The 27983-nt window shown below is 45.2% G+C and overlaps 1 protein-coding gene across 8 annotated transcripts in view; it reads left to right on the top strand.

Moving 5' to 3' along the window:
• LOC147011844 (phospholipid-transporting ATPase ABCA3-like) overlaps positions 1 to 27983 on the top strand; it is a 110869-nt gene that overhangs the window by 49273 nt on the left and 33613 nt on the right. For all 8 annotated transcript variants that reach the window (XR_015051731.1, XR_015051730.1, XR_015051732.1 and 5 more), the window contains 16 exons: positions 363 to 528; positions 4292 to 4893; positions 5133 to 5249; positions 5347 to 5467; positions 5550 to 5723; positions 6137 to 6318; positions 8093 to 8242; positions 8445 to 8574; positions 12141 to 12295; positions 12422 to 12574; positions 14205 to 14415; positions 14613 to 14763; positions 14864 to 14962; positions 23470 to 23656; positions 24561 to 25128; positions 27130 to 27406. Coding sequence is in view for 5 of the 8 variants with exons in the window: in XM_085857235.1 (XP_085713361.1) it covers positions 363 to 528; positions 4292 to 4893; positions 5133 to 5249; positions 5347 to 5467; positions 5550 to 5723; positions 6137 to 6318; positions 8093 to 8242; positions 8445 to 8574; positions 12141 to 12295; positions 12422 to 12574; positions 14205 to 14415; positions 14613 to 14763; positions 14864 to 14962; positions 23470 to 23656; positions 24561 to 25128; positions 27130 to 27406 (3443 nt within the window). In the remaining 3 variants the exon portion in view is untranslated. The remainder of the gene's footprint in view (positions 1 to 362; positions 529 to 4291; positions 4894 to 5132; positions 5250 to 5346; positions 5468 to 5549; positions 5724 to 6136; positions 6319 to 8092; positions 8243 to 8444; positions 8575 to 12140; positions 12296 to 12421; positions 12575 to 14204; positions 14416 to 14612; positions 14764 to 14863; positions 14963 to 23469; positions 23657 to 24560; positions 25129 to 27129; positions 27407 to 27983) is intronic.

Raw genomic sequence — 27983 nt, forward strand, 5'->3', positions numbered from 1 at the left:
CTGTGAGCCTCTTATGATCACAATTAAAATTTGCCCTTTGCCCTATAAGGTTGGGGTAGGGACGATACATTCAAGTCCTTTGTACCATAATGCTGATTATTATAGTCGGGGTGAGGGTCGGGCAGCACAACGAAGACGCATGGCATGTGGTGGTTGAACACTTAGCATTGTGCAACATATTTCACACTTACATTTTACAAGACTGGTAAATACCTGGAGGAATGTAATCGTCTGCTCTCACAATCCAGGTCTTCCCTTCGTTTTATTTATGAGCTTGCAATGAGATCCATTGTGTTGATAATCTCAAAGGGAGCTTGATGTGATAAAATTGTTCTTCCCTGGTGCCACACTTCTTGTTCCAGGTACGTTATGATTTGCGTTTCAAATTCAGTCCCCGTAACCCTTCGCTGGATGAACAGAGTCAATTAAATCTAAACCACGACTACAAGTGGGAGACAAACCATCTGTTTCCAGCCTTCCCGGTGCCAGGACCCAGAGAGTCGAGACATAATGATGGGGGCACACCAGGTGAGATGGCAATTTTTTGGAGCCCTTAAAGATGAATTTGATGTTCATGACAACTTTCTTCTTATTCTCCTGCTCTTCTCTTTATAAGGGGTGATGTCCAGTGGTACCAAGCTTCTTCCCTGCCCCGACTACAATACTCCTCCACTCCCCCCCTGTCGTCAGCCAACTCTCCCTACTCTCCAACCATCTCCACCTTGTGGAGATTCCTCTTCACACAATCTTTCCATCTCAACCATGGTCTAACTATTTTCCTCCTAACTTGCTCCCTCAACCTCTCCGTTCTCTTTGCCATTCTCTCTTCCTCCATCCGCACCAAGTGTCCAGCCCACTTTAGCTGGCTTGTCACCGATCTCCCTGTCAAGCTTCTATGCACACCAATGTCCTCCCTCAGTTCATCCATCCTCCTTTCTACCCACCCTCTTCATTCCCACAATTCTCCTGACCCAGTTGTTCTCGCAGACCTGCAACCTCTGTTGTTGTCTCTCTGTTAGTGCCATCGTTTTGAGACCGTAAATGTGGGCCGATGTCACACGACACAACAAAACTTTCCCTTTCAATTCCCTTGATATTTTTGGTCTGCCACTACTCCTACCCTCCTCCATCCGTTCGTACCCACCCAAATACTCTTCCGTACCTCTGCTTCTGGCTTACCATCACCAGTCACTGTTCCTCCCAGGTATTCAAACCTATCTCCTTGTCTGATCTCTTTCCCCTCTAACCTGATATTCATTCATTTTCTCTGTTGCCCTACCCAAACCACCTCAGTCTTCCCCATCCTCTCTCCATGCTTCCAGAATGCCTCTGTCCACTCCTCCATTGTCTCCTGCATCTCCTGATAACTCTCCGCCACAACAGCTAAATTGCTTGCATACACCATCCTCCCCAAAATACCTTTGATATTTACCCACCTGCTTACCAGCTCTATTACCATGATAAACCTTGTGATAAATAAAAATGTATCTCTCAAAATTGTATTATTGACTGATCTATCAAGGCCGTCCGTTGATTTCTAAGGTGTCATTTACCCTGTGTACCCACTCCATCCCTCTCTCTTTCACAGATCTGATGTCCCTGTTCCCTACTGCTGTTGTGCTTCTCTCTCTGGCCCCATCTTGTCTCCTGCTTCCTGTGTTATATGTTGATCATTGCCCCAGACGAGATGCACTTCTAGTCTTGGGGGATTTCAATGCATCGACTGGAACTGATAGGGACGGTTATGATGTGTGTGTGTGTTGGTCCCCATGGGTCAGGAACTATGAACCAGAATACCACTAAGTTCCTTGACTTTGCAAGAAGTCATGGACTTAGGGTGGCCGGTTCATGGTTTCAGCGCCCACAAGCTCATCGCTGGACTTGGTATTCCAACACTGGCAGTGTGGCAAAGGAGATTGACCATGTCCTCATTGACGGTCGCTGGAGCATGATCCAGAACTGCAGGGTCTACCGGAGTGCTCAGTTCCTCAATACTGACCACTGGCTTGTTGTCGCAACTCTAAAGCTGCACCTTAAATCCTGGAGAATGGTACCATCCCAGCTGAGGCTGGATGTTGGCAAGCTCAAGGATGAGAGAGTAGCTGAGGAGTTTGCGAACTGGCTGAGTGGACATTTGGGGTGTCTGAGTGCTTTGGGGGGGTCCTGAAGAGTTGTGGAGCGCCTTCAAGACCACCGTCCTTGATGTTGCCGGTGGATGTCTTGGAACTCACCGCAGGGCAAAGAAGAATTTTGTCTCTCAAGGGACACTGGATACCATTGACCAGAGTTGCAGGGCCAGGCTGAATGGCGGAGCTGAGGAGTAAAACTGTACGTGCACTGAGGGTGGACAAGGAGGCCTATGTGCGAGGAATCTGTGAGGGGGTAGAGCATCACCTGTGGACAGGTGATTCTCGTCCCGCTTACAGGGGAATTCGCGCATTGCGTTCATCCAAGCCCATCCCTCGGAGCACTGCAGTTAGAGCAGAGGGTGGTGGGCTCTTGACAGAGGAGTCTGAAGTGAAGGCCCGCTGGGCTAGTTACTTTGAGCGGTTGTACCAGGCTGATCCACCAGCTGTCGAGTTGGGCGTCAGGGGTGTTAAAATCCCTGTTGCTGACCCTCCAATCAACTGTGGTCCGCCTTCGCTTGTGGAAACACGGGCTGCGGTGAACCGGTTGAAACGGGGTAAAGCTCCAGGGATCTGTGGCATCCATGCTGAACTTCTCAAGGCTGGTGGAAATGCTGCACTCATGCCGTTGCATGCAGTTTTGTGCTCTGCCTGGAACACAGGCATCGTCCCAACTGATTGGAAGAGAGGCCTTGTTGTCCCTCTCCGGAAAGGGAAGGGTGATCGCCAAAACTGCAACAACTACCGAGGGGTGACGCTGCTCTCAGTGCCGGGCAAGGTCTTTGCTCGGATAATTCTTGATAGGGTTCGCCACCATCTGCTTGAGTACCAGCGTCCAGAGCAGTCAGGCTTTACACCAAAGAGGTCAACAATTAACCGTATCCTTGCTCTTCGTGTCCTCACCGAACGTAGACGAGAGTTTCGGCAGGGGCTGCTTGCAGCCTATGTTGATCTCTGTAAAGCGTTCAATTCAGTGAATCGGGATGCCCTCTGGAAGATTCTTGGTCTTCGCGGGATGCCACCAAAACTGATCAATCTGATGTCTGAACTATACTTTGGTACTGAGAGTGCTGTGAGATGTGGTGATACCATGTCTGACTTATTTCCAGTTGTTAATGGAGTTCGTCAGGGGTGTGTACTGGTCCCCACACTTTCCAGTGCTTGTGTGGACTGGATTCTGGGGAGGATGTCGGAGAGATCAAACTGCGGTGCATCGTTTGGGAATGTCAAGATCTCGGACCTTGATTTCACAGATGATGCAGTCATCTTTGCGAAGACTTTAGACATCCTTTTGGGGACCCTCAAGGTGCTGAATGAGGAGTCTGAGCGGCTGGGATTACGGTTTTCTTGGGTCAAAACTAAGATCCAGGCTTTCAAGGACATCTTGGATGCTGCTGTCCTTTCTGTGTCTGTTTGTGGTGAGGATGTTGAGGTCGTGGAGAGATTCACGTACCTTGGCAGTGATATTCATGTCTCTGCTGGCTGCGAGTCAGAGGTCAATAGACGTCTGGGTCGGGCCTGGGGAGTCATGGATTCACTGGATCATGGGGTGTGGCGCTGCCGGTACTTGTGCGGGAGGACGAAAGTCCGAGTCTTCAGGTCCTTGGTACTTCCAGTCTTGCTCTATGGATGCGAGACTTTGACTGACCAGGGATCTGAGACGTTGACTTAATTCCTTTGGGACCAGGTCTCTTCAGAGAATCCTTGGCTATCGCTGGTCGGATTTTGTGTCCAACGAGCAGTTGCTGAGAGAGACTCGGATGAGATTTGTTACCTGCATGGTCCGTGAGCATCAGTTGCGGCTGTATGGACATGTGGCTCATTTTCCTGACGCTGATCCTGCTCACTAGATTCTCTCAGCGAGGGAGTCTCCTGAGTGGAGGAGGCTAATGGGCCGACCAAGTGCCTTGTGGTTGCAGCAGGTTGACCAGCATCTCAAGTAGATGGGGATGGGCCTGGAATCTGCCTGGGGGATGGCCAGACGGAGGCCCCTGGAGTACCGGCGGAAAGTGGACGCAGCGACGCGCTGTTCTGGCACATTCATTTGCATTGCTTTTTTGTCAAACCGGAAGATGTGCTGTGACCAAGAACGAAAATGTTTTAATTTTAATTTTAAACATTCCTGCCTTAAGTGATTTTTTTCCATTACCCTTCATGCTTTGCAGGTTATTATCGGGAAGGCTTCTTGGCAGTTCAGCATTGTATTAACTCGGCTATAATTCTCTTGCAAGCTGCACGGAGTGCTAATGAGCGTAATGGAGTGTCAACCAATCACTCAAAGCTATTATCTGTTCCTGCTGTTGACTCTCGAGTCTATCGGAGGGTGGAGGAGGACCCGTCGCAAACGCCTGATCTCAATTTACACATCAAGAACTTGTTCGACCTCAGGATCTTTAATAATTCTGAGATCTCAAACCACAGTGGAGGAGCAATCGCGGAGATGTTTGGAAAGGCAGTAGGTGGCAAACTGCCGACTGAGGGCCGAGGCACAGCGAGTGCGGCCAGTCGACCAACGGAGAAGCTCATGGGTGGAATTTCAAGACCCCAACGGTTCAGAAATGCCACAAAAGAAAGTGACAATGATATACCTGAATGGCTCAAAAAACTGAAGGTTGAAGCCATGCGTTTCCCCTACCCTCCTTACCACAATGACCTCTTTGTGCTTGCCATTCAAATGCAGCTACCACTGCTGATCGTTCTAAGTTTCGTTTACTCTGCTGTGAACATCGTCCGTGCCCTTGTTACTGAGAAGGAGAGTAAGTTGAAGGTGAGAATTATGTTGTTCTTTTTAATCCCTCAAAGGTGTTCTTGGTAGGTAATGCCTTGCTCCCAGCAATCCCATCTCTAATCTTATTCTCACTTAATAACATTATTTCTATTTTAAAAACTTTTCATTTGAAAAATCGTCTCAAACAAAACTTTTCCAATGTTTTTGGAATTTTATTTTTTTTCACATTAATTTTCTCAACCCCCCCCCCCCCCCCCGTCTTCGTTATTCTCCTCCAGGAGTACATGAGGATGATGGGATTGAGCAACTGGCTGCACTGGTCTGCTTGGTTCTTCAAGTCCTTCGCTCTTCTGTCCATATCATCTGCTTGCATCACTGCTATTTTGTGCATCCAGGTGATATCCCGTGAATGTCTCTCGTTTTACACAGACATTGAAGATAGTCGAGTGGGGCAGATTATTTGCTTACTGATTGAACTGCTGCTCCTGACAGGTTGGGAAACAAGGTGCTGTTTTGCACTACAGCGACCCCTCTCTCGTATTCTGCTTCATCCTCATCTTTGCACTGTCCACCATAACGTTTTGTTTCATGATCAGTTCTTTGTTTTCCAAAGGTACGTTGCTTGATGGTCGTTTAAAATTTTCATGCATTGATGTCCTTTATTCCTAAAAAGCCGTTCTCCCACACCACCACAGCTAATGTGGCAGCAACGGCTGGCGGTTTCTTGTACCTCTTATCATACGTGCCATACCTGTTCGTGGTGCCATGGTATGACTCCATAGGACTGGGACTGAAATTGACTGCCTGCCTCGGGTCCAATGTGGCTATTGCCATGGGGGGGCAGCTGGTCGGGGTCTGGGAAGGCAAAGGTGAGACGTCCAAGACTTCGACACAATTCCTCGAGACTACAATGGAGCTCTTTTGTTTGTTTGTTTGTTTTTCAGTCACTCTATTGCTCTAAAGCTCACCATATGGGATTGAGTGATCCTCAGATACGATATGATATATATTTTTTTTAATAGTGATGGTCCTTGTTAATTTCCTGATGTGCTTTGCATTATATTGTTGGACAAATAAGTTGTCCACCATTATCCTACATTTTAAAAACCTCCACCTTTGCAGAGTATTGAAAGATATGTGTATTTGTAAATATTAGTGTAATTATTCCTTTGGTGCACCATTGTCTTCCATAGGAGGTCTTGGTACATGTAGTTGGATTAACATGACCGACGTTAATGCAAAGAGTGATAGTTGTGCTGATGAATTTGTGATGTACGATCAGGTGTGGGCCTGCAATGGAGTCAATTGTGGCACGGCGTGAGTGCAATGGACCCTTTCTGTATGGGTCACGTGCTTGCTATGCTGCTGCTCGACTGTGTATTGTACACGCTTATTGCTGTGTATGTGGAGGCTGTGTTTCCAGGGCAGTATGGCATCCCACAGCCCGCGTACTTCTTCCTGTTGGTGAGTCCTTTTAAAGCCATAACTTTGCATATGATTAATTGTGTATTACTTTTGCAATGACAATTATTTTCAGAATGTAAATACAGGAAAGTGTTGGAAGAGCAGGAAGTGGAATTTTATTTCCAGCCTGCTATTGATTGTTTTTGGTGTTTAACCTGCGCCAACTGTCAACTTCAGGGAAGACTATGACATTCGAACATTTGTTTCCATGCCTACGATCCATGGTTGGTTCTAACGGATCGTTATGTGAAGCAACTCACTGAATGGTGTGTTGCTTTTAACAGAAACCATGGGTGGAGCTTAGAGAGAGACAATTTAAGAGACCCGTTAGTGAGGTTCATCATTTTTTGTGCAGAACGGAATTGCTGCTTTGCATCATTGCTGGGAGCATGGCTGTGCCCCTGATGCAATGCCCCCCTGTAGGTGAGAGTAGGAATTTCTTATTTGTTCAGGGGGTTTTTGTTTGTCCTTTTTGCTGGTGAGAGCTCACCGACTCTTTGCGAAGGATACAGTGGGATCTTTAATGTCCACCAGCTAATTCTGGCAGATAGGATTCCCAATTTAATGCCCATCCGAGGGACAGCACACACGTTGATGTCTTGCTCTGCAGGCAAAACACCAGGATGACTTTATAGCTCGTTTGAGATTCAAACCCAGACAACACAGCTTAGAGGCAGTGCACATACCTCGAGGTAGGCTATCCTGCCAGTCCCTTCAAGTGAGATTGATAACTATATGGGTGAGCAGTGGGAGAGTTACGGCAGTACATTCGAGAGGGGAGAAGTCACGCCCAGCTTATCGAGGTAGTTCATTTTGCAGCGACGCGGCAGAGCATTGCACGCTTAGTCCTGCATGGGGTATCAAGTGGTGTTTTTTGTTCTGTGACGTTTCCATCTCTCTTCATGAATCTCCGATTTGACTGCGATGTTTACACACTGCTGACACAATCGTGGCTCTTCTACCCGTTGCCACTCCGATGCTTGTCTGCCGTTGGCGATCTCGAGGCTGTTTCACCCATATCGATAAACTATGCCTTGAGCTCAGGACTTCCATGCTTGAGGCCACTGTGCAACTCTGTATGAGGCTGATAACACCCCAGGGATCTTCCACAGCATCAAAGGCTTGTCATTTGCCACCACAGATCTGCAAGTAGTGGTGGTCAACAAATCATCTCTCCCACAAAGTGCTCTTCCTCTGATTCTCGTTTCTCTTATCCTCCCTCTCTTCGAGCCTGATTTATCTCGCTATTTCTTTCCTTTTAATTCTTCCACTCCCATTTGATTTCATTTCTTTCCCTCTTGTTTGTTAGCTTCCCTTGCTTACCCATTTCATGAAAAGTAGTGATTATCATTGTTAATTTTATCATTCTGTGTCATTTGGGGTCTGTTCTCGTATACCTAAAAGCAGTTGTTTGTTTGCCAACAAGACGATGCAAGTCGTTCACTTCATGCTGCAATAGATGCCAAATGTAATCATTTGGAAGATTATAAAGATCAGGTGTCTGCTTGACCCAACAATCATCCAAAGCTCAAATGATTAAGAACTCTACCCTCAGGGCATTGAAAACTGCCGCCTGGGCGTGTGTGACAGTACTATGGTTTGTCAGTTTTAGCCTCTCCATTTAAGATTATTTTTTAACAATGATTTCTTTTTTCTGGCCGAGTGGAATAACAACCTGTTTTTCTGCTTTCTTGCCTTGAAAACATCTACATTCCATTATACGTTAAAATTTAATGGCTGATTATAATCATGAATGCTGGCGCCATTTCCGCAGCCATCTTATTGGCTGGGCAATCAACGGTGGTGCCCCCTAGAGCTGATTGAAGAGGACAGCAATTGTGATTGGGAGACGGAGAGTGGAAAGTTCTTTGAGCACGAGCCGTACGGGGCCCCGGCTGGTATTAGGGTTCAGAACCTGTATAAGGTGAGAATGCTCCTACAGTGCAAGTTTGGGCACAGATAGCCTACTAAGTGTCTTTTTAAGGTCAGTTTACCTAAAATACCAGACTCTCAAACCTTTGTTCGATGTATATTCTGACCAACTTTCCAGTTTCTTGGTGCCTTTACAATTTCTGCCATATACCTTTCACGCTGCACTATTACTACTGACTGTTTCATGTTGGCAGGTGTTTGGGAAAGGGAAGCGGATGAAGGCGGCAGTCAAAGGCCTGACTATGAACATGTACGAAGGGCAGATCACAGCCTTATTGGGACACAATGGTGCTGGGAAAACCACAACACTGTCTATCCTTACCGGTGAGAGGAATGCACCATCGTTGTACACTTGTGCACTGCTACCGGTGTTACTGTCATGACAACATGAATTTGATGCTCATGATGAATAGGCGATATCCTTTAGTTGATTTGGTGATGATATCCTTTGGTGATATCCTTTAGTTGAATCAACCAAGTGATGCGGCGATAGTTGATCACGAGCATCTGTAGATCGCAAGCGATCTGAGCCGGGTTGAGCCAGTTCGTGAAATGTAGGAACAGGACTGAATGGGAGTCATCAGAAGGAACCCAAACAAGCAAAATGCAAAGAACGAGTAATCAGTAGGAACCTGGACAGGATTTGGGTTTCATCTGCTACTTGACCCTCAAACCCACCCAGGTACAGCCAAGTGAGCCTTATTCAAAAATAAAAATAACCCAGATTCAAATAATTAAATAATTCTGGCTGCCAGACCATGCATCCGATCAGGCTGAAATTTAAAACAGATATTTCCCATCACTACTACATCATAATTGGGAGGTTTCGTGTCGATTGATGAAGCAATTCAAGAGAAATATATATTTTTTAAGATTTTCTTTCAATCCAATATGGCTGCCAGACCATGTGACCTATCGATTATTCGTTAACACCCTGGTATCCCTAAGGCTTGGGGAGCGTGTGTGAAGTTTCCCCTCAATGTGTCCAGCCGGTCTGGAGAAGAAGATTTGAAAAGATTTTAGGGTAAATCCAATATGGCTGCCAAAGCACGTGACCAAAGACGTCATCATTTTTTTTTTCTTTTGACCAATTAATCCCAAGAGGACCCTCAAATTTTTCATATTGATCGGATGTAGCATTCTACGTATGCAATTATGACGTCATAACGATGGCACCTATGACACCATTCAAAACTCATACTTATTCCCCATTCGGAGTACTTGCCATGTGCTAAGTTTCCATGGTGCAGTTTTGGAGATAGAGGTCCAAAGTTTTTCCTTTTTTTTTTCCAACATGGATGCCACACCACGTGACCTTTGACATCATAGTTATCATCAAAACATTCAACATGAGTAGTCGCTCCGATGGTGAAAATTTCGTTTTAATCCAACAAGCAGTTGCAGAGAAAAACCATACTCACGTTTTGTGTGGACACACAGACCCAAGTGCAATACCCTCTCCTCTGACTAGGGTCATAACAACCAGTATGCATTAAACAAATATAAATAAATAAGGGAGGCCAACAGTACGATCGGGAAAATATACATTTCACTGTACATCAACAACGCATATCGATTGCACGAATAGTACGTCACACTTATCTAAACAAATCCGAAGAAATAACTGTCGTTCTAACTAAACAGTTTTATCAATCACTAAAGATAATTCCCGCAACAATATTATTGTGGTCCTGCGATTCTAACCACACCGACGACCCGCCAGTCGGGTCGGGGACAAGATGTCATCACCCCCGCCCGTAATTTATGTGCAAGTCGTTGGTTCAAGAATCACACGACCATGGCAAATCTGCTGACAAGAATAAGCTGAGTTCGCTTATTGCTTCTGAGGCTCGCTTCTAAATGGCGCCCTGTATGCGCAAACCCAATTTACCCGTCTGACGAGTTCATCATGCCAAATTAAGGCGTAGGAGAGGGGAAGAGAAGAGAACATGACCGCAAGCGGTGAAAGTACTGAACAAATGAATGTTTAAATAATTAAACAGATGTTTGGGACTACAGAACTTCAATATGGATACGAACAAACACGACATAATAGAGAACGAAGCTTTTCGTGCTGCATTCCTCAGGGTAAAAATCGCAGCAAGTGAAGGAGGAAGTGAAGGCGCGTGCTTATGTATGCAAGTCTCAATAAGGTAGACACTGATTGGTTCAACCATCATGACGTCGCGGTTAATCCGAACTCCCATTGGTCGCACATCATCTTCACCTCGAGCTCCCATTGGCTGGAGCAGCGCTCGTCGATGATTGACGGACCATTGGCTGGACCATCCCCCCTCTCTCCAGGATGCGGCTGCAAACGTCAATCATTGACGAACTCTGCTCCAGCCAATGGGAGCTCGAGGTGAAGATGATGAGCTGACAAATGGGCGTTCGGATTAACCGTGACACCATTATGGTTGAACCAAGCAGCGTCTACCTTATTGAGACTTGCGTATAAAGCACACGCCTTCACTTCCTCCTTCATTTGCTGCGATCTTACCCTGAAGAGTGCAGCACGAAAAGCTTCGGTCACTATTATGTCGTGTTTGTTTGTACCCATGTTTAAATAATGATCGTTCCTTCGCCCACGGTATCTTGATGACCTTATTATTTAACCTAATGGCCTCTCACTTATACAGGAAATGCGGGACACTGCAGGAAGTTGATGAGCCAGATTAGAGAGGCTAAGTGGAAGATGTCCTCGGAGTTGTGTCGGGTCACGAAGCACAGTCCGATCTCCACACAGCCGCAGCTCGTGATCTCCACAGCTCGATCTCTACATAGCCACACTGTGTCCTTTCTCTGGCGCTCTTTAATTTGATATCCCACGGAAACTCCATAAATTATTATCCGTGACGCATGCTCATAGGTCCTCACGGCATCGATCCATGATCGTGCGGTTGCGTTGATTGGCTGAGGAGGCAAGCAATTTTCCGATCACGCACCAGGTTTGCTACTGGTGTGTGACGGAGGTCCTTATCCGATCGTGCCACCATCTTTCACACAGTTTTGTCCATGCTTGGAGGGGAATGGAAAAAAACAAGTCGACAGATTGTATGTCGGGAATATGAGGCCTTAGAAGCAAACATTTGGGTGGGAAGACAAAAGGTTCTGAAAACAAGTCGACGCTATCTCGTTAATCAGAGCAGTTGCATCATGATTATTCTGACGTGTACTATGAAATAACTATTATAATTTATTCCCCATTTATCCTTTCAACCATTTCCGTAACAATAGTACAAAGTAAATCCATTTTCATATCGTGTATATCGAGGACGAGGATGGGATTTTTTTTTCCCCCATCCACAAGATGAACCTGTACTCGAGCTCTCTTCGATCACATCTCTTGCTCAATAATTCGGTCACTGAGATAGTTATAGGATTTGATGAATTGACACCACCCACCCCCCACTCTGCCGCACACATTTTTTTTAACTCCATTAAATGCCATTTTGTAAAGCACACCAGACTTGGCCACAGTCATAAAATATAAATTTGGAAGCATTGCTGAGATTTTACAGAACTACAATACCAACTGTAAAACACGTCGGGGTACACCGGGGTTAACTCGTACAATATCTACCTTCAATAATTTGAACTTGTCTAAATTGACATCAAATCGATGGGATATTAATCACAATTTCTCATACCCATCTTATGGCTGCCGACGGCAAAGTCCATCTTTGCTTCGATTGAACCTTCAGGGTCTTGGAACGAGGTCCATCCAATATTACCTCCTTATTTTATTTTATCTTCCACCAAAGTGGACATTTTATGGTGCTATTATCAAGTTTTGTGCCGGGTGAATAGATTTAGAATTTTGTGGTAGTTCACATTCCGAGAAGCCACGCTACTATTACATTAATTTGGATTATCATTCATCCTCTCAGGGCTTTTTTCACCAAGTCATGGTACAGCTCTGGTCAACGGGTGTGACATTCGCTATGATATGTCCCTGGTTCGTCGCAGCCTGGGTTTGTGTCCCCAACATGATGTTCTTTTCATGGACCTCACCGTGGAGGAGCACCTCATTTTCTTTGCCAAGGTACCTGGAAGAGGGGAGATTTGAGCATTGACAACTGGTGGGAATGGAAACGTACTTGAGTGAGGGGTGTTAGTATTGATGGATCTGTTTAACGATGAGATTCCTCCTCTTGCTTGTGTGCGACAGCTGAAAGGCAATAAGCATGGAGTTGAGGGTGCTGTCGCTGTCACTCTGAGAGCGCTCCAATTGGAAGACAAGCGATACGCACGAGCCAAAACGTTGTCGGGCGGCATGCGGCGCAAACTCTCCATTGGCATTGCATTCATCGGAAACCCAAAGGTAAGGGTTCTCGTCGTGTAGTCAGCCACCTTTGGTAGCGACCCTGCACTTAAAATATCATTATTCGCTTTTGAAGGTATTTCCTACAAATGATAATCTATGTAATAATACATTTGGCACGTCCATCACGTAAAGCATCGTGACATGACAGAATCTCGTGAGATTGTGAATTAAATGTTGTTTTATCATCATTTAATTTTAATGTTGTATTTATGCATCACGAAGAAGTTAATTAATTTAGGATCATTCTGTTGATTAGTGGGTCGAGCTGCATTCTATGAGTGGACCTTGCTCTGTACGCTGTGAGGTGGTTTGTCGGTTCGGGCTACACTCCACGATTGGATTTTGAATGGCACGCTGTGAGGCGATTTGGTGGTTTGGGCTGCATTCCAACTTTGTGTGAGTGGGCTCAGGTCGGCTCAACATACAGTGAGGTGGTTTGACGGATCGGGCTGCGTTTTGCCCTTGGGCCTGTGGACTCTGTTTGGTTTTCTTGGACGAGACAACTCCTTTGGTACCGGGTCTCTTCTGAGAATCCTTCGCTATCATAGGTCAGACTTTGTGTCCAACGAGCGGTTGCTGAGAGAGACTCAGATGAGATTTGTTACCTATATAGTCCGTGAGCGTCAGCTGTGGCTGTATGGACATGTGGCTCGTTTTCCTGACACTGATCCTGCTCACCAGATTCTCTCAGCAAGGGAGCCTCATGGGTGGGGGAGGCCAAACGGGCTGGCCACGTGCCGGCCACGTGCCGGCCACGTGCCTTGTGGTTGCAGCTGGTTGATCGACATCTCAAGGAGATATAAGGATAGGCAAGGCATCTGCCTTGGGGATGTTCAGACGGAGGCTCCTGGAGTACCGAGTGTGGATGCATAGATGCGCTGCTCCGGCACATGCTCTCATACCTGAACTGACCCAAATCAGCCGGTGCCCACCCCCCCCCCCCACCCTCATCCCCTGAGCCTAGTGCCCCAGATGGGTGCCTGGGTCGCCTGCCCTTAAATCCGACCCTGCATCAAGCAAGGAAGCAGCATGTACCATTTGCTCTGATTCAGCTGGGGTTCCAACCACTGACCTCCCAGGTTCAGAGTAGATGCTCTAACCATTACACCACCGAGTCTCCTAAAGTGGTGACTTTTGATCAAGCTGCGTTCAATGCAGATTTTACATATTCATCATATCTGCACGTCGCAGCCTTGTCTTTCAAAGGGGAATCGTAAATGGGGAAATGGGGGAACATTAATGCAAACGCTTAGGGAAGCTGGTTCAACATAGAGTTTTAAATGACAGCATGTTTGTGTTTTAATTCCATGTCTGAATTGTGTTGGAGGGATAATTCACCTTTTTTGAGCCGACACACATTTGGAAGCTGCACTCCAAGTTTTTGTGAAAAACCCATCATCCAGCTTTTGTCCATTGTGAATATTCTCCAGAATGAGGCAGATAGTAGCAATAATATCAGATATAACTGAAAAAGGTTAATCAAAAATGGCGTTGGGAAAGTTCAAAATCACACCTTGGTGTCCCATCAAGCCATGTCGCTGACCTCATAGTTGCTATTTGTGCTATAGCAGTGTTGTCAAGGCAAATGCCGATGCTTCCCTCACTTCGGCCATCATTCTCCCCGCAGGTTGTCCTCCTAGATGAGCCAACATCCGGGATGGACCCTGTGGCTCGGCGAGCTGTGTGGGATGTGGTGCTGGCGCAACGCCGGGGCCGCACCATCCTTCTCACAACGCACTTCATGGAGGAGGCCGAGGTACTGGCGGATCGTCTCGCCATCCTAGCACACGGTCGTTTGCAGTGTTGTGGATCACCACTCTTCCTCAAACACAGATATGGTGAGCATTAACGTCATGATTGGTGAAGTGATGTCATGAGACATGAATGTACATAGTTAGCGATGTGACAGAATAAACTGCTCGTTAAGTTGTGATGCATCCAGACATGAGGCATAGTGACTATGACCTTCACTGGTATCCCTCCGATCATGATTGAGAGTTTCTGTATTGCGTTTTGTGCATATTTTTGACATCAGGTGCCGGATACCGCATGGTGGTGGTAAAGCGGGCCGAGGCAGATGTGGCTTGGATCAACAAGCTGGTGCAAAGCCACATTCCTGATGCTGAACTGGCGAGGAATGCCGGAGCAGAGCTTGCTTTCATCCTACCGACAAGCAGCACACACATGTACACTGCACAGGGCAATAAGAAAGGAAATAGGGAACATATTTTGTCGTCGTCTTGAAATCGCCATGATCCCTAACCCTTACCCACTAATGTTTCTCAGGTTTGTTTGGCTTTTCACGGAACTTGAACGCCGTCGAGAGGAATTGGGTATCACCAGCTATGGAGTTTCTGTCACTCCCATGGAGGAAGTGTTCCTAAGGTAAGACCAAGTGAAAGCTGTTCAAATGAAATGACAAAGAGTTTGTCATAGGACCTTGTCACCAACCTCATGCCCACACTTAAATTTTTTTTTCGAAAAAACAGGGGATATTGTAATCGGTTGTCTGTCTGTGTCCGTCTGTCCATCATGCTATCTCTGAAATGGTTGTTTAGAAATTCACCAAACGTGGTACTGATGATCACCACATGGCATGAAGGTGCAAGAGCAGTATCATTCTTGGCCCTGCACCATGTGTTGGGGTCAGAAAGTCAAATACCAAAAAAATGCAATTACGGGCACATTTTAAAACATTTTTAAATGAAGCTTCATTGATGCAATCAACATTAGGGGATGCATGAAATACGTAACACATTCTTGGGGACTTGACCTTTGGTTCATGCCCCAGGGGGTGAGGACTTGGGGTCACGGGGGTGAAAACGGGAGAAAAAATTGCAACTCAAAATTTGTTATTTGGTCATTCCGAGTGGAACTTATTGCCATCTTTCAACTACTAGCAGAGTACCTGCCTGATGGGCGATCTTGTTCCAAGCACGCAACACGTTCTTCTGACGCATACCTTTATTTGGGCGGTGTATCGGCACGTGACAGCTCTGTATAGGAAAAATAAATAACCTGGGTTACGTGCATGAAGCAAAACCATACCTACTGCTAATATTTCAAAACTCCTCACTGCACTGGAAAACGGGGACAGGAATACTGTGCTATAAATGGTGGAGACTTGTAATACACTCCCACACCTGGAGGCGGCGCTCCACCATACACATTTACATAGAGAATTTGTGTCCCGCCCCTCATCCCCCCCAAGACGACTGGCAAAAATAAAAACACCCCTATACATTAATTGGGGTCATGCTGATCCCCTGTAGCAAATCTGGATGTAATTGGGCCAGAACTGTAGGAGGAGTAGCCTGACAAACAAACCCACAAACACCGGTCCGTGAATTATTATCGTAAGGATGCTCTAGGTGGGAAGTGTGGGGAGTTGCGATGGCATGCCATTGACTTAGCGCTCGTTTTGATTGGGAATGTAACAGTGCATGCAAAACGATATCATCCTTATGAGATGCCATTTCAATTTGTCGAACAGTTAATTCAAAGGAATGCATTGCTGGAAAAAGTATTATATTGAGGCATTCTTGGTGTTAGACTGAATTACAGTATATGGATTGTTTGCGGAAGTGGAAGTGGTGAGGGGGGGGAGGAATGGGGTGGATGTTACAATTCTCAGGTTTTTGTGTAACTTATGTCATATTCAAGTGCCACTTTTGTTGGATTGCCAAAAGATGTGATTTAAATGCTGCCCCACATACATCCAGGGCAACTTGTCAAAGTGCTCACAGGGAAACTTATTAAACACCCTCGTGGCAACTTCGGATGCGCACTGGAATACCGCCCACAAAAAAGTGCCACCTTCTTCTTCTCAGAGTTTTCAACAATTGCCAAAATAATTGTGTCCAATCATGGACTTGATTGTTGTGTCGTCATATTATATTATAGAACATCATTGCGTTTTATGACTCGACTACCAAATACAATGTTGCTTCACTGATGGGAGTATTAAGGGGGTGGAGAGAGAGGAGAGAGAGAGGAGGAGGGGTAGGGGAGCTCAGAGGGGAGGAGGAAGGGAAGAGCGAGGAAGGGTGGGGAGAGCAACACCTCACTAAGCATTGCTTTACACTCTGGGAGCAGGATGGGAATGAGGAGGATGGATAGAGAAGAGGGGGGGAGTTGGGAGGGGGAGGGGGTTTGGGAGAAGGTAAGCATGAGGTGAGTGGGTTATGGATTTGTGTTTGGTTAGGAGGGAAGAGGTTCTCGACTTGTGTTTGGTGGTGGCACTTGTGGAGCAGGAGGTGGGGGGGGGATTAAGTACAGGATTGAATGAAATGGGGTATGTTAAAACAGTACAATAATACAGCACACAGAGACTACCCAGAGATGTCTATGGGGGTTAGAGAGGGGAGGGGTTTGCAAGGGGGAGGGAAGGCAGTGTGAGGGGTGCAGGAGGGAAGGCAATGTTAGGGGAGTGGAATGGAGCATGAAGGGAGGGGAATGAAGGCAGCGTGAGGGGGGGGGAAGGGAAGACAACGTGAGGGGAAGGGAAGGCAACATGAAGGCAGCGTGAGGTGGGGGGGTGGGGGAGGGAAGGGTGACAAAACACTCCCAAACAGCAACCTTTTCTTTTTAACCGAAGGGTTCTATATAAAACCGGGCAGGAGCATTTAAAACCCATGCCATCTAGGGAAGGCAGCGTGAGGGGAATGAAGGCAGCATGTGGGGTGGGGAAGGGAAGGCAACGTAAGGGTTGGGGAATGGAAGGGCAACAACACGCACCCAGACAGCAACATTTTATTTTTAACTGCCGGGTTCGATATAAAACCGGGCGGGAGCATTTAAAATAAGGGAGAGGGGTGGGGGAGAGAGAGGGAGAGGGGTTGGCGAGGGAGAGGGAGAGGGGTTGGCGAGGGAGAGGGAGAGGGGTTGGCGAGGGAGAGGGAGAGGGGTTGGCGAGGGAGAGGGAGAGGGGTTGGCGAGGGAGAGGGAGAGGGGTTGGCGAGGGAGAGGGAGAGGGGTTGGCGAGGGAGAGGGAGAGGGGTTGGCGAGGGAGAGGGAGAGGGGTTGGCGAGGGAGAGGGAGAGGGGTTGGCGAGGGAGAGGGAGAGGGGTTGGCGAGGGAGAGGGAGAGGGGTTGGCGAGGGAGAGGGAGAGGGGTTGGCGAGGGAGAGGGAGAGGGGTTGGCGAGGGAGAGGGAGAGGGGTTGGCGAGGGAGAGGGAGAGGGGTTGGCGATGGAGAGGGAGAGGGGTTGGCGATGGAGAGGGAGAGGGGTTGGCGATGGAGAGGGAGAGGGGTTGGCGATGGAGAGGGAGCGGGGCTGGCGAGAGACAAGGAGAGGGATTGGCGAGAGAGAAGGAGAGGGGTTGGCGAGAGACAAGGAGAGGGGTTGGCGAGAGAGAAGGAGAGGGGTTGGCGAGAGAGAAGGAGAGGCGTTGGCGAGAGAGAAGGAGAGGGGTTGGCGAGAGAGAGGGAGAGGGGTTGGCGAGAGAGAAGGAGAGGGGTTGGCGAGAGAGAAGGAGAGGGGTTGGCGAGAGAGAAGGAGAGGGGTTGGCGAGAGAGAAGGAGAGGGGTTGGCGAGAGAGAAGAAGAGGGGTTGGCAAGATGGAGAGGGGAAGGGGAGAGTGAGGAGGGGGAGAGGGGGGATTCTGGCAGATGTGACGTCCAGTTTGACATCCAACAGAGAGACGGCCCACACAATGATGAATCACCCTACTCAAATCAATGAGAGAAAGGAACTGTCCCGCCATCGACTGAAGGTTGCTCAGCAAGTGGCTTAATCACTCAAGCAAACACTCCAATTAAATGGATGATTAGGACGGCTGGCTTGGTAAGCGATAGCGATGTCCGAATGCCCAAACTATGTCCGAATTAGACAAATTAACATTTTTAGCCCCGTCAGAACTGCTAAATTCAATTCTGGAACTTAAATTTTGTAATCTGGCTTAGTTTAAGAGATTCTCAAGGTTATGGCATGTACGTGAATGAAATGAAGCCACGGACACTGGCGTCTTCGGGCGTTTATAAGCATTGCAATGTACCCAGCGATTCAAAAGTATGATGATGAAGGCATTCGATAATATGAGTGAGGAAAGTGGAAAAATAAAAAAATAAAAAAACTTTATCGTTAAGAAATCGTTGCGGCCTGTTCCAAGTTGGGGCATGGTTTCGACTTTAGAGTAAGAGCCCGGGGGTACTTGGTTAGCTGGAAAGGTAACCAATTTTATTTCCTACCACAGTGTCCCATGTACAGAACTGAACAACTGCATGCCCCCAGTGGTGGGTCTGGCCAGGGGAGCATTACTAACTTACCCCAAAGTTGATCTGGATCAGCTTTGTATGGTAACCCATAAAATATCACTTATATTGCCCAAATATCATCCTTAGTACATAACTTGGCTAATGCCAGTCATTTTCTATGGTGGGGTACCCCCTCCAGTCATCAATATATGACACTTCAAAGTTGATCTAGATCAGCTCATGAGGTAACCTCATGGAATCTATTACAAAATGTTCAGTAGGAACCCATGTGTTATGAGTGCTCATTACCAGTGGTTTCCATTGGTGGGTTACCCCTGCTAGTTGCCCTGAAAGTTGCCCCTCCCTGGATTGACCTAGATTAGCTCATGAGGTAACCTCTTGGAATCTATTACAAAATGTTCAGTAGGACTCCATGTATTATGAATGCCCATTAACGGTGGTTTCCAGCGGTGGATTACCCCTGCCAGTTGCCTGGAATGTTGCTCCTCCCTGGATTAATATAACTTTCCAGATGCACATTCCAATGAAAGTCTTACTTCCTCAAAATTTAAAATCAAGTTTTTTTTTTAGTTTAAGTGGGTCTTTATTGAATTCACAACAAGGTCTTACATCAGGATTACAGAAGGGTCAGCGCCAATGGCATTATCGGCCCTATAAAATCAAGGTGATATCACATAGTGATATCTTATGAAATAAGGCCAAGTATATCCTCTTATTTCTTCCTTTTTTTTTCTTCTCCCCTGCATCCCACCAACCAGACCCAAGAATGACCCATGTGTTGTTTAGTTATGTTAGTGTAACAAAGGTGGCAGCAGCACATTGATCAGCACTGTCATTGTTTTTATTGCACTGTCATTGTCACATGTCTGTCAAGTCAACAGCTTTGTTTTAGAGATTGTCTTTAGATAAAAGGTGCGTAAAGGAAAAGGAACAAAGCAATAATGTGGGCTTACTGCTAAGTTATGAATATGTCTGTTTCTCTCAGAGAAGTAGTGAATATAGGCCTAGAAAATCTTGGCGAGTCAAGGCCCGGCCTACCTATAGCATGTAGTGCATGATGTACATGTCGCATGCATCACACATGTTGCAAGGTGTCATGATTATTTTCATATATGGCCTACCCACTTGAACATGTGTAATGACATGGAGTGCAGTCTTAAACATGTGCCGGTATCCTACAACACCAGTTGGAGCTGCATCAGTGAGAGAGGGCCTAGTTTAATATCGGATGGCACTATTAGATCGGGGCCGACCTACCAAATTCCACTGATTTTGAGTTCAACACGGTTGAATTCCCCCACTCAAAACACTAGTATTAGGCCAGTGTGTTAAACTCCATCATCTCTAGCTATGATAGCCCTTAGATACTGGGTAAACTAATAAATAATGGTTTCATTCAATTTCAGACAATCCAAAATGGTTGTTGACATCCCCACTGACAGTGAAGCATCTCAACCTTATAAATGTAGTATTGAATCGATTTTTTTATGAAGCAGGCCTATAATTTAAGTTAAATATTACTGCATGTAGACAGTCTGGAAGTAGCTCACTGAAATGGACTAGTAACAATATCTTTCTCTGAGGATTATGTCAATTCAAATGTAAATTTTGAAATATATATATATATATATATATATATATATATATATATATATATATATATATATATATATATATATATATATATATATCACTATCTTTTTTTTCAGGGTAATATACTTTTCTATATATACTATATACTTTTCAGGGTAATTGTGGTGTTTTCATGGATAAGGATCGTTCAGAGATACAGGAGGATCGAGGACATGTGGGTACTGAAGATTCAGAGGATGCAGACTATCGCAGTCTGGAGGATACGGGAGGAATAAAATGGTCCAAATTATGAATAAATTACCATTAATCTTACTTGGGTTTACTTGATTCTGAGGTTTTGGTATCTTTCAGGAAACGAAAAGTCAAGCCACTCCAAATCCTTGAGAAAGATGAATCGTTGCAGTTCATCAATCTATTCACCAGTATGGGGGAGCAATTCGATGATGTTGATGTTGACGTGGCTTCAGAGTTTGTCTGCCGTATGTATGCCCAAACCAAGACTCGAGACGTGGATGAGGCAAGACGCAAGAAACTTATTGAAATGACTGGAAAAGTTGATAAGGTAAAGTAAAACTTATGAAGTACATGTATTTGAAATATTTTTAGTTCTGTAGGTTTCAGGTCGCCCAGTCAATCATGTCATAACGAATGTTTCATTCAATTTTCAGGGAAAACCCCTGGCCAATGTGAAGAAGCTGGACTGTTCATTGCTGCCACCTTGTCGAAGGACTCTGGAGATGAAAATCCATAGATCCCAATACATTTCTATGCTGTGGACGAACGCTACAACGGCTGTGCCGATGACTGGATTGACACCATGTAATTATGGTTGGTCAAAAGACAACGAGGGTATACTGCAGCCAATCTGGTTTGAAGGGTCAGAACTTCCAGACTGTTTATTCACAGATTCAGTGTAAGGGGATAACGTGACATCAGCTGGCGATGGAATAGATCAACAGGACTGTGATGAAGAACAAAGTGATAGTGATAGTGAAGTCGATGCATGGAGTGGAGACTGATTCTGACAGTGAAGAAATTGACATGTGCGGGTGATTTCGCCCTTCACCTTCGCTCTTAATATCGAAAAGTGGACGCTTTCCTTCCAAAATGAAATCTTTATATTTCAAATGATTACTACTAATAACTCTAAAAATGGTTTTTGTATGTTGCCATGGAGCACATTGGCATGCAAGATCGACCCAGTTTAAGAGGATCATCTTGGCTTGAATTTTTAATTTACGTAATACAGTACTGGGTAGAACAAATCAATGTAAATATTATGTCGTCCGTGGCTCCGACGGTTAACAAGTGTTCAGGACTGAAAAGCATATTCAAAATGACTTATCTTGGTTTTAAAGGTATCAACCCCAGTATAAAAAGAATTCCAGTAATGAACAATTAACATCTGGAATCAGTATCACATGGAATTCTGGGTGTTGCCAACGTGACCAAATTGCCAGAACGGACACCTACTGTAGAAAGCTCTGAAATCTGATAGCATTGGGTAATCACTATGATAATCCAGAAACTATAATTTTAAGCGACATATTTGTACCAGTACTCATATACTCACTCGATCATTAGATTATTTTCTTATCCTACATTTTTGTATTTACGGTTGTTTAAGACTTTAAATTGTTTGATGTTTGAAGTTTGCTTGTGGAAATATATCCCATAAATTTATCTCGTAATGAAAAATGCTTACTTTCACCTCCTTTTTAATAGGGTGTCTATTGGCAGATGGGTCTGAAGTCCATGGTTCTGAAAGACCCCAAAGAAAATATATTCTCCTGCCTTTCGATACCTAGTGTCTGGTAAATCAGGTCGCCTAATTTTGTTATATTCCAAGAGATTATTGGCACTGGCAATAAACCACTGGCAATGAGCATTCATGAGACGTGGGATCCGACTTAACATTTTGTAATAGATTCCAAGAGGTTACCTTATGAGCCGATCTAGGTCAATCCAGGGAGGGGCAACTGGCAGGGGTAACTCACCAATGAAAACCACTGGCAATGGACATTCATAACACATGGGGGTCCTACTGAACATTTTGTAATAGATTCCAAGAGGTTACCTCATGAGCTGATCTAGGTCAATCCAGGTAGGGGCAACTTTCAGGGCAACTAGCAGGGGTAACCCACCAATGGAAACCACTGGCAATGGGCATTCATAACACATGTGGTCCTACTGAACATTTTGTAATAGATTCCAAGAAGTTACCTTATGAGCTGATCTAGGTCAATCCAGGGAGGGGCAACTGGCAGGGGGAACCCACCAATGGAAACCACTGGCAATGGGCATTCATAACACTTGGGGTCCTACTGAACATTTTCTAATAGATTCCAAGAGGTTACCTCATGAACTGATCGAGATCAACTTTGAAGTGTCATATATTGATGACTGGAGGGGGTATCCCACCATAAAAAATGACTGGCATTAGCCAAGTTATGTACTAAGGATGATATTTGGGCAATATAAGTGATATTTTATGGGTTACCATACAAAGCTGACCAGATCAACTTTGGGGTAAGTTAGTAATGCCCCCCCTGGCCACACCCACCACTGGGGGCATGCCAGTTGTTCAGTTCTGTACCCAGGGATGGACATGGGACACTGTGGTAGGCAATAAAATTGGTTACCTTTCCAGCTAACCAAGTACCCCCGGGCTCTTGGTCTAGTTGAGCATGCCAAAAAACATGGCGGCTTCAAACCCCAGTGAGGTAACCCAGGATGCGCCTTAAGACCCCATTTGGAGTAAGGTGGCCGATGATGCACCTGATAAAGGATATAATTAAATAAGGCCATTAATTATCTTCAAAAGGGATGTTTTCATTTACCTGAATACCCAATTTCACTCATGCATTTCCTTGGAGTTCCCTGAGGATGCAGGCAAAGTTTCAGGCTGCCAGGTTTTATGTTTTGGAGTTATGGAGTGCACACACACACACACACACACACACACACACACACACACACACACACACACACACACTTATTAATGTAGATATATATTTCCCCTGTGGTTGCAAAACTGAGTGCTTGACGTAAGGCGAAGGCTGAGCCTGCTTGTTATCTTGTAGTGTGAGCGAGAAGGCAGAGGCACGGCTCAGCATAGCTGGGAGGGATACGCTGGCTGGCTTGGAGTACCTGTCCGATCACCGGTTGCAGGATTGCACTGCAGAAATGGATGCTGCGAGTACAACTGCCACAGATGACTGCAGCACGCTCATTTCTGAAGATCTTTTGAACCTGAAGCTCAACACCGGGGTACGACTGTACTTGAAAGGTGCCGGCTGGCATGTGTGGCTACATATACTGGTGGGATGTTTCATCTGCAGTCGAAGAACAACAAAAGTATCACCACAGTTTTTAAGTTGCCAAATATGAGATCCCCATTTTTGTCAGCACACAATGGGAGCATCAGTTAACATAGTGCAGGCTTCGATGGTGGTGAAACAAGGATGACTGCAGGGATGGAAGGACTAAATTGATGCCATGAGAAGTAAACCGGGCTATCCCACACCCAGGGCCAAATTGGGTTAAGTGCATAAAGATATTCATTCTAGGTCAGTTAACCTTCGTTAATGGCAGTTCTCGACACAATGTTTGAGGGTGCGACTGCCCATTGTTCATTGGGAGCTTAATAGGATGCTAAATCATAACATGAACTTTGAATCCGTTTATCGTATTATTTTATATTGTTTTAGATGTCCCAGTTTGCTTATTAGCTGCTCAATTAGCCTCAATATCTACCAGTAAAAGTCTTGTGAATTTGGTGGCTGTAAGGTGGTGTGACGTTTCCAAGCATTGGATGAACTCGAGAGCAAGATGTCTCAATTACTCTAATCCTAATCTGGACTTTTAACTTTGTGTTTTTATTTTAATATTCAAACACAGGTGTTGGCTTAACGGTTAAAGTAGCTGACTTAAGATCTTAGGGTTTTGAGTTTGAGCCCATGTTTTCCGTTAAATAACACCAGGTGGGTTGACTCAGCCCATCATCCTTCCGAAGTCGGCAAAATGAGTACCCACTTACTGGGAAGAGGGGGGCACTGCATCAGCGGCCCAGCCATGCTCCCAGCAAGGATGTAACTCGCAGCCACAGGCTGCATACAAAATTATGATTTTAATATTCTGGTCCCCTTGTATTTGTCTTGAACTTGTCCCACAGATTTGGCTTCTGCTCCAACAGTCGTGGGCGATGGTGGTTAAAAGGACCATTTATTGTTGGCGAAATTGGCGGTTGATCATCGTGCAGTTCCTCGTGCCATTGGTATTCACCACCATTGCACTCATCGCGGCGAGAACTTTACCATCGCCTCACGACTCCTCTCCCATTGACCTCGGTTTGGTCACTTATGGGCACCAGCTACTGGTACCCTATGCCGTTCATAATGGGACATTTCCTTCTGTGCAGCGGTCAGCATCGTGGCCACCTATTGTAACGTCATTACCTCCAATGTCACGGTTGGCCTATGCTTCACGTCTGTATTGGTGGCTCAACGATTGGCCAAAAAGGTTGTCTTCACCGATGCCCATGTTCTCTGCTCCGTTATTGAGAGTGAAACCTCCATCGACCAAGTTGGGACCCATGTTGCCGGCAAATCGTGCAGATGGTTTTGTTTTGGAATCTGCCAAAGACTCCATCGCTTACTATTTGGCTCAGTCCTTCGGAGATCAGCTGAAAAATACAACATTCCGTCCTGTGTTTGTTAACCAGAAAACCAAGTTTTCAAACGGTGAGATTTCTCAAGCTTGCCTCCTGTGTAGATGGCCTGCTATTTTATACCCATTCTATCTGAAACTGTCATGTTTTTTTTTCCTTTTCAAATCCACTATTCTTTAAGATGCAAGGCTATCTATTTATTATGTACTCTCGAGGAAGAGTGGGGGAGGTGGAGGGTTCAAATTGAAGAACATGGAAAAGGAAAGAGAAGGAAGGTCAATCCAGGGTGTCCATAAAATCCTTCTACAACTTAGAACTTTTATAATTTTTGATGTACACATGACAGAAACAAACTCTAAATGGCATATGAAAGCATATAATTCAAGTTTTGGTTATGTTAATGTTGTCATTGCTGTTGTTAAATGCACAATTCCCCTAGGTTTCTTGCCGAGTTGAGATTTTCTGATGAGGCAACTTATACATCAGTGGTAAAGTGAACCACCACTATTACCACATTTGGGGGACAAATAAACATCAGGAAGTCTGGCAACATTAAAGAGACTCACCAAAAAAAAATCAACGTCTGGTGTTCACTCAGGGGGGGTCACGCATCATTGATCCTTAATTTATTTTTGGACGAAGCAACAGTCAGTGGTGAACGTTACTTTGCAGTGTTGTACAATTTATTTGTTCCCGAACTACGATGATTAAATCTTTCACAGCTCATTTTGTACTCGCACGACTAGGTATCCTGCCACAATGCTTCGACGGTGCGCCGGATCCTTGAATGATGTTTACCCAGCCAAGTGAATCGGAAGACATGGACCAATTGCTTGACCACCTCGTTCCCCTCACCTGTTCCCATTGGACTATATTTTATGGCGCTATGTATGACTGTTGTTCACTCATCAAAACCACATTCTTTGGATGAACTTAGGGCGACGATCACAAATGCAATTAATGGCATCACTCAGCAGCAACTGGAGAATATTTTCAACAAGTTGGAAAATTGAATTGAACGATGTATTACAGATGATGGCAGTTATGTTGAATCCTAAAATTTTGAACTGTATCTCGTAAAAACTTGATGAACTACAACGGCACTTTTGTGGAGCACATACCTCCAGCAGGTTAAACAGTTTACGTTTTGTATCCCACTGATAAGCCGGATTTACATCTGGACCTTAACCGAAATCTAATCGGCTTGTTCTTGTCACCGACTCAACTCCTCCACCAAGTTTTGAAATATCATACTATATACCACTTTTGGCCCCATCTCTCAATGGTGAAAAATCACTTCAAAAAATTCTCAGATCCAGATCCAGGTCTGGCTATTCACCAAAATCGAATAACTTCATCCTTGTCACACACCCAACATGTCCATCAAGTTTCATTTGAATCCGTCCATAACTTTTTGACATATCCTGCTCACAGACAGACAAACAAACAGATAGGGGTGAGAACATAACCTCGATCCACCTTCGGTGGCAGAAGTTATTATGCTTTAATGCACCATTTCTACTTTGTTTCTATCATGTGTACATCAAAAGGTTATTCAAGTTCAAAGTTTCACAAGGACTTTATGAATGCCCTGTAGGAAAGTGAAAGTATGGTAAAAGAGTTAAGAGCAGGGAAAAGGTTTGGAGGAAGTGGTGGTGGTGGTGGTTACACATTGTATTGTATTTGCTTCCATCATAAATAGGTTTCGGTGTTTTTGTTCCCCGCCCCTTCAACAAGGTCGGGGACATTAAAATGAGCTCCGTCCGAATGACTGATCATCCGTCCATGTACTTTTGTGTACGTGATCTTTCAAAAACCATTGAACATTTCGCTTTCGTCTTGCAGATATTTATTCCTCATGACATCATTTCAACCTGATAGGCTAAATTATGTTGCCATGACAATCATGCCATGACAATTTGGCTGCTTGTGTACGCGATATTTCGAAAAAATCGTTCAAGATGAACTTTAATACTATACCGATATATTCCTCATACCGCCCAAAAGTTGGGGGATCTAGATTATCAGCTCCTTGTCTTTTTTAAACCTTTCAAATCACTTGTATTTCTCACAGGAAGCATGGAGGATTACCTGGTGGCACAAGCCACAGCCGAAGGTGGCGCTTTCAACGAGCACTGTGTTACGGCAGCCTACTTCTTGGAACACAATGATGAGAGCACCGTGGCTTTGGCCCTTTTTAATGATCAAGGCCTACACACCCCAGCAGTGGCACTGCAGCTCCTACATAATGGGGTGCTGCATGCAGCCGCAGGTCTGGGTTTCACAATCCAAGCACGAAACTTCCCTTTGCCTCGAAACTCCACCGAGCGCACCATGGACCAGCTACGCGAGTACGTGTTGTAGTGCAACAGCACCATTATTACTACTACTACTACTATGACAGTACTATTACTACTACTCATTTGACAACCACTTTACCATATTAGGGTGTTGGTTGGTTGTTCCCAACAGGACAGTTATTCAAAGCAAAGCTTAAAAAACAATTTCACTCCGTTAATTCGGTCTTTGCACCACACAGTGTGGCGCTGGTACATGACGTCACTGAAGATCAAGTATGGTAATCACTGAACATTGTTGCATATTGAAACTGCCTGTTAATGGTTATGTTGTCGATATAAGCAGTATTAAATTGGTAAAGCTAATTGAACACAGTTTTTTTAATTTAAGTTTTCAAGGCAAAAAGGAAAAAAAGTGGATGGATATACATAAAATAAATAAACAAGGTACAAATGATAAGAGTGCACAAGCAAACAATCCTCACCTCCAAAAGCTTATTGCCATTTTATTTGGTCTCACCCTCAACACAAAAGTTGTTGAGGATGCTCCAAATGAGTAATATACTGGGTGGTTTTCTATTGCTGTCCCCAACAGCATTCAGGGCAGGAACTTGGAATTTCACCACAATAA

Source organism: Eptatretus burgeri, chromosome 15, assembly GCF_056783735.1.
Source record: "Eptatretus burgeri isolate ZD-2024b chromosome 15, Ebu_testis_v1, whole genome shotgun sequence".
Taxonomy (NCBI): domain Eukaryota; kingdom Metazoa; phylum Chordata; class Myxini; order Myxiniformes; family Myxinidae; genus Eptatretus; species Eptatretus burgeri.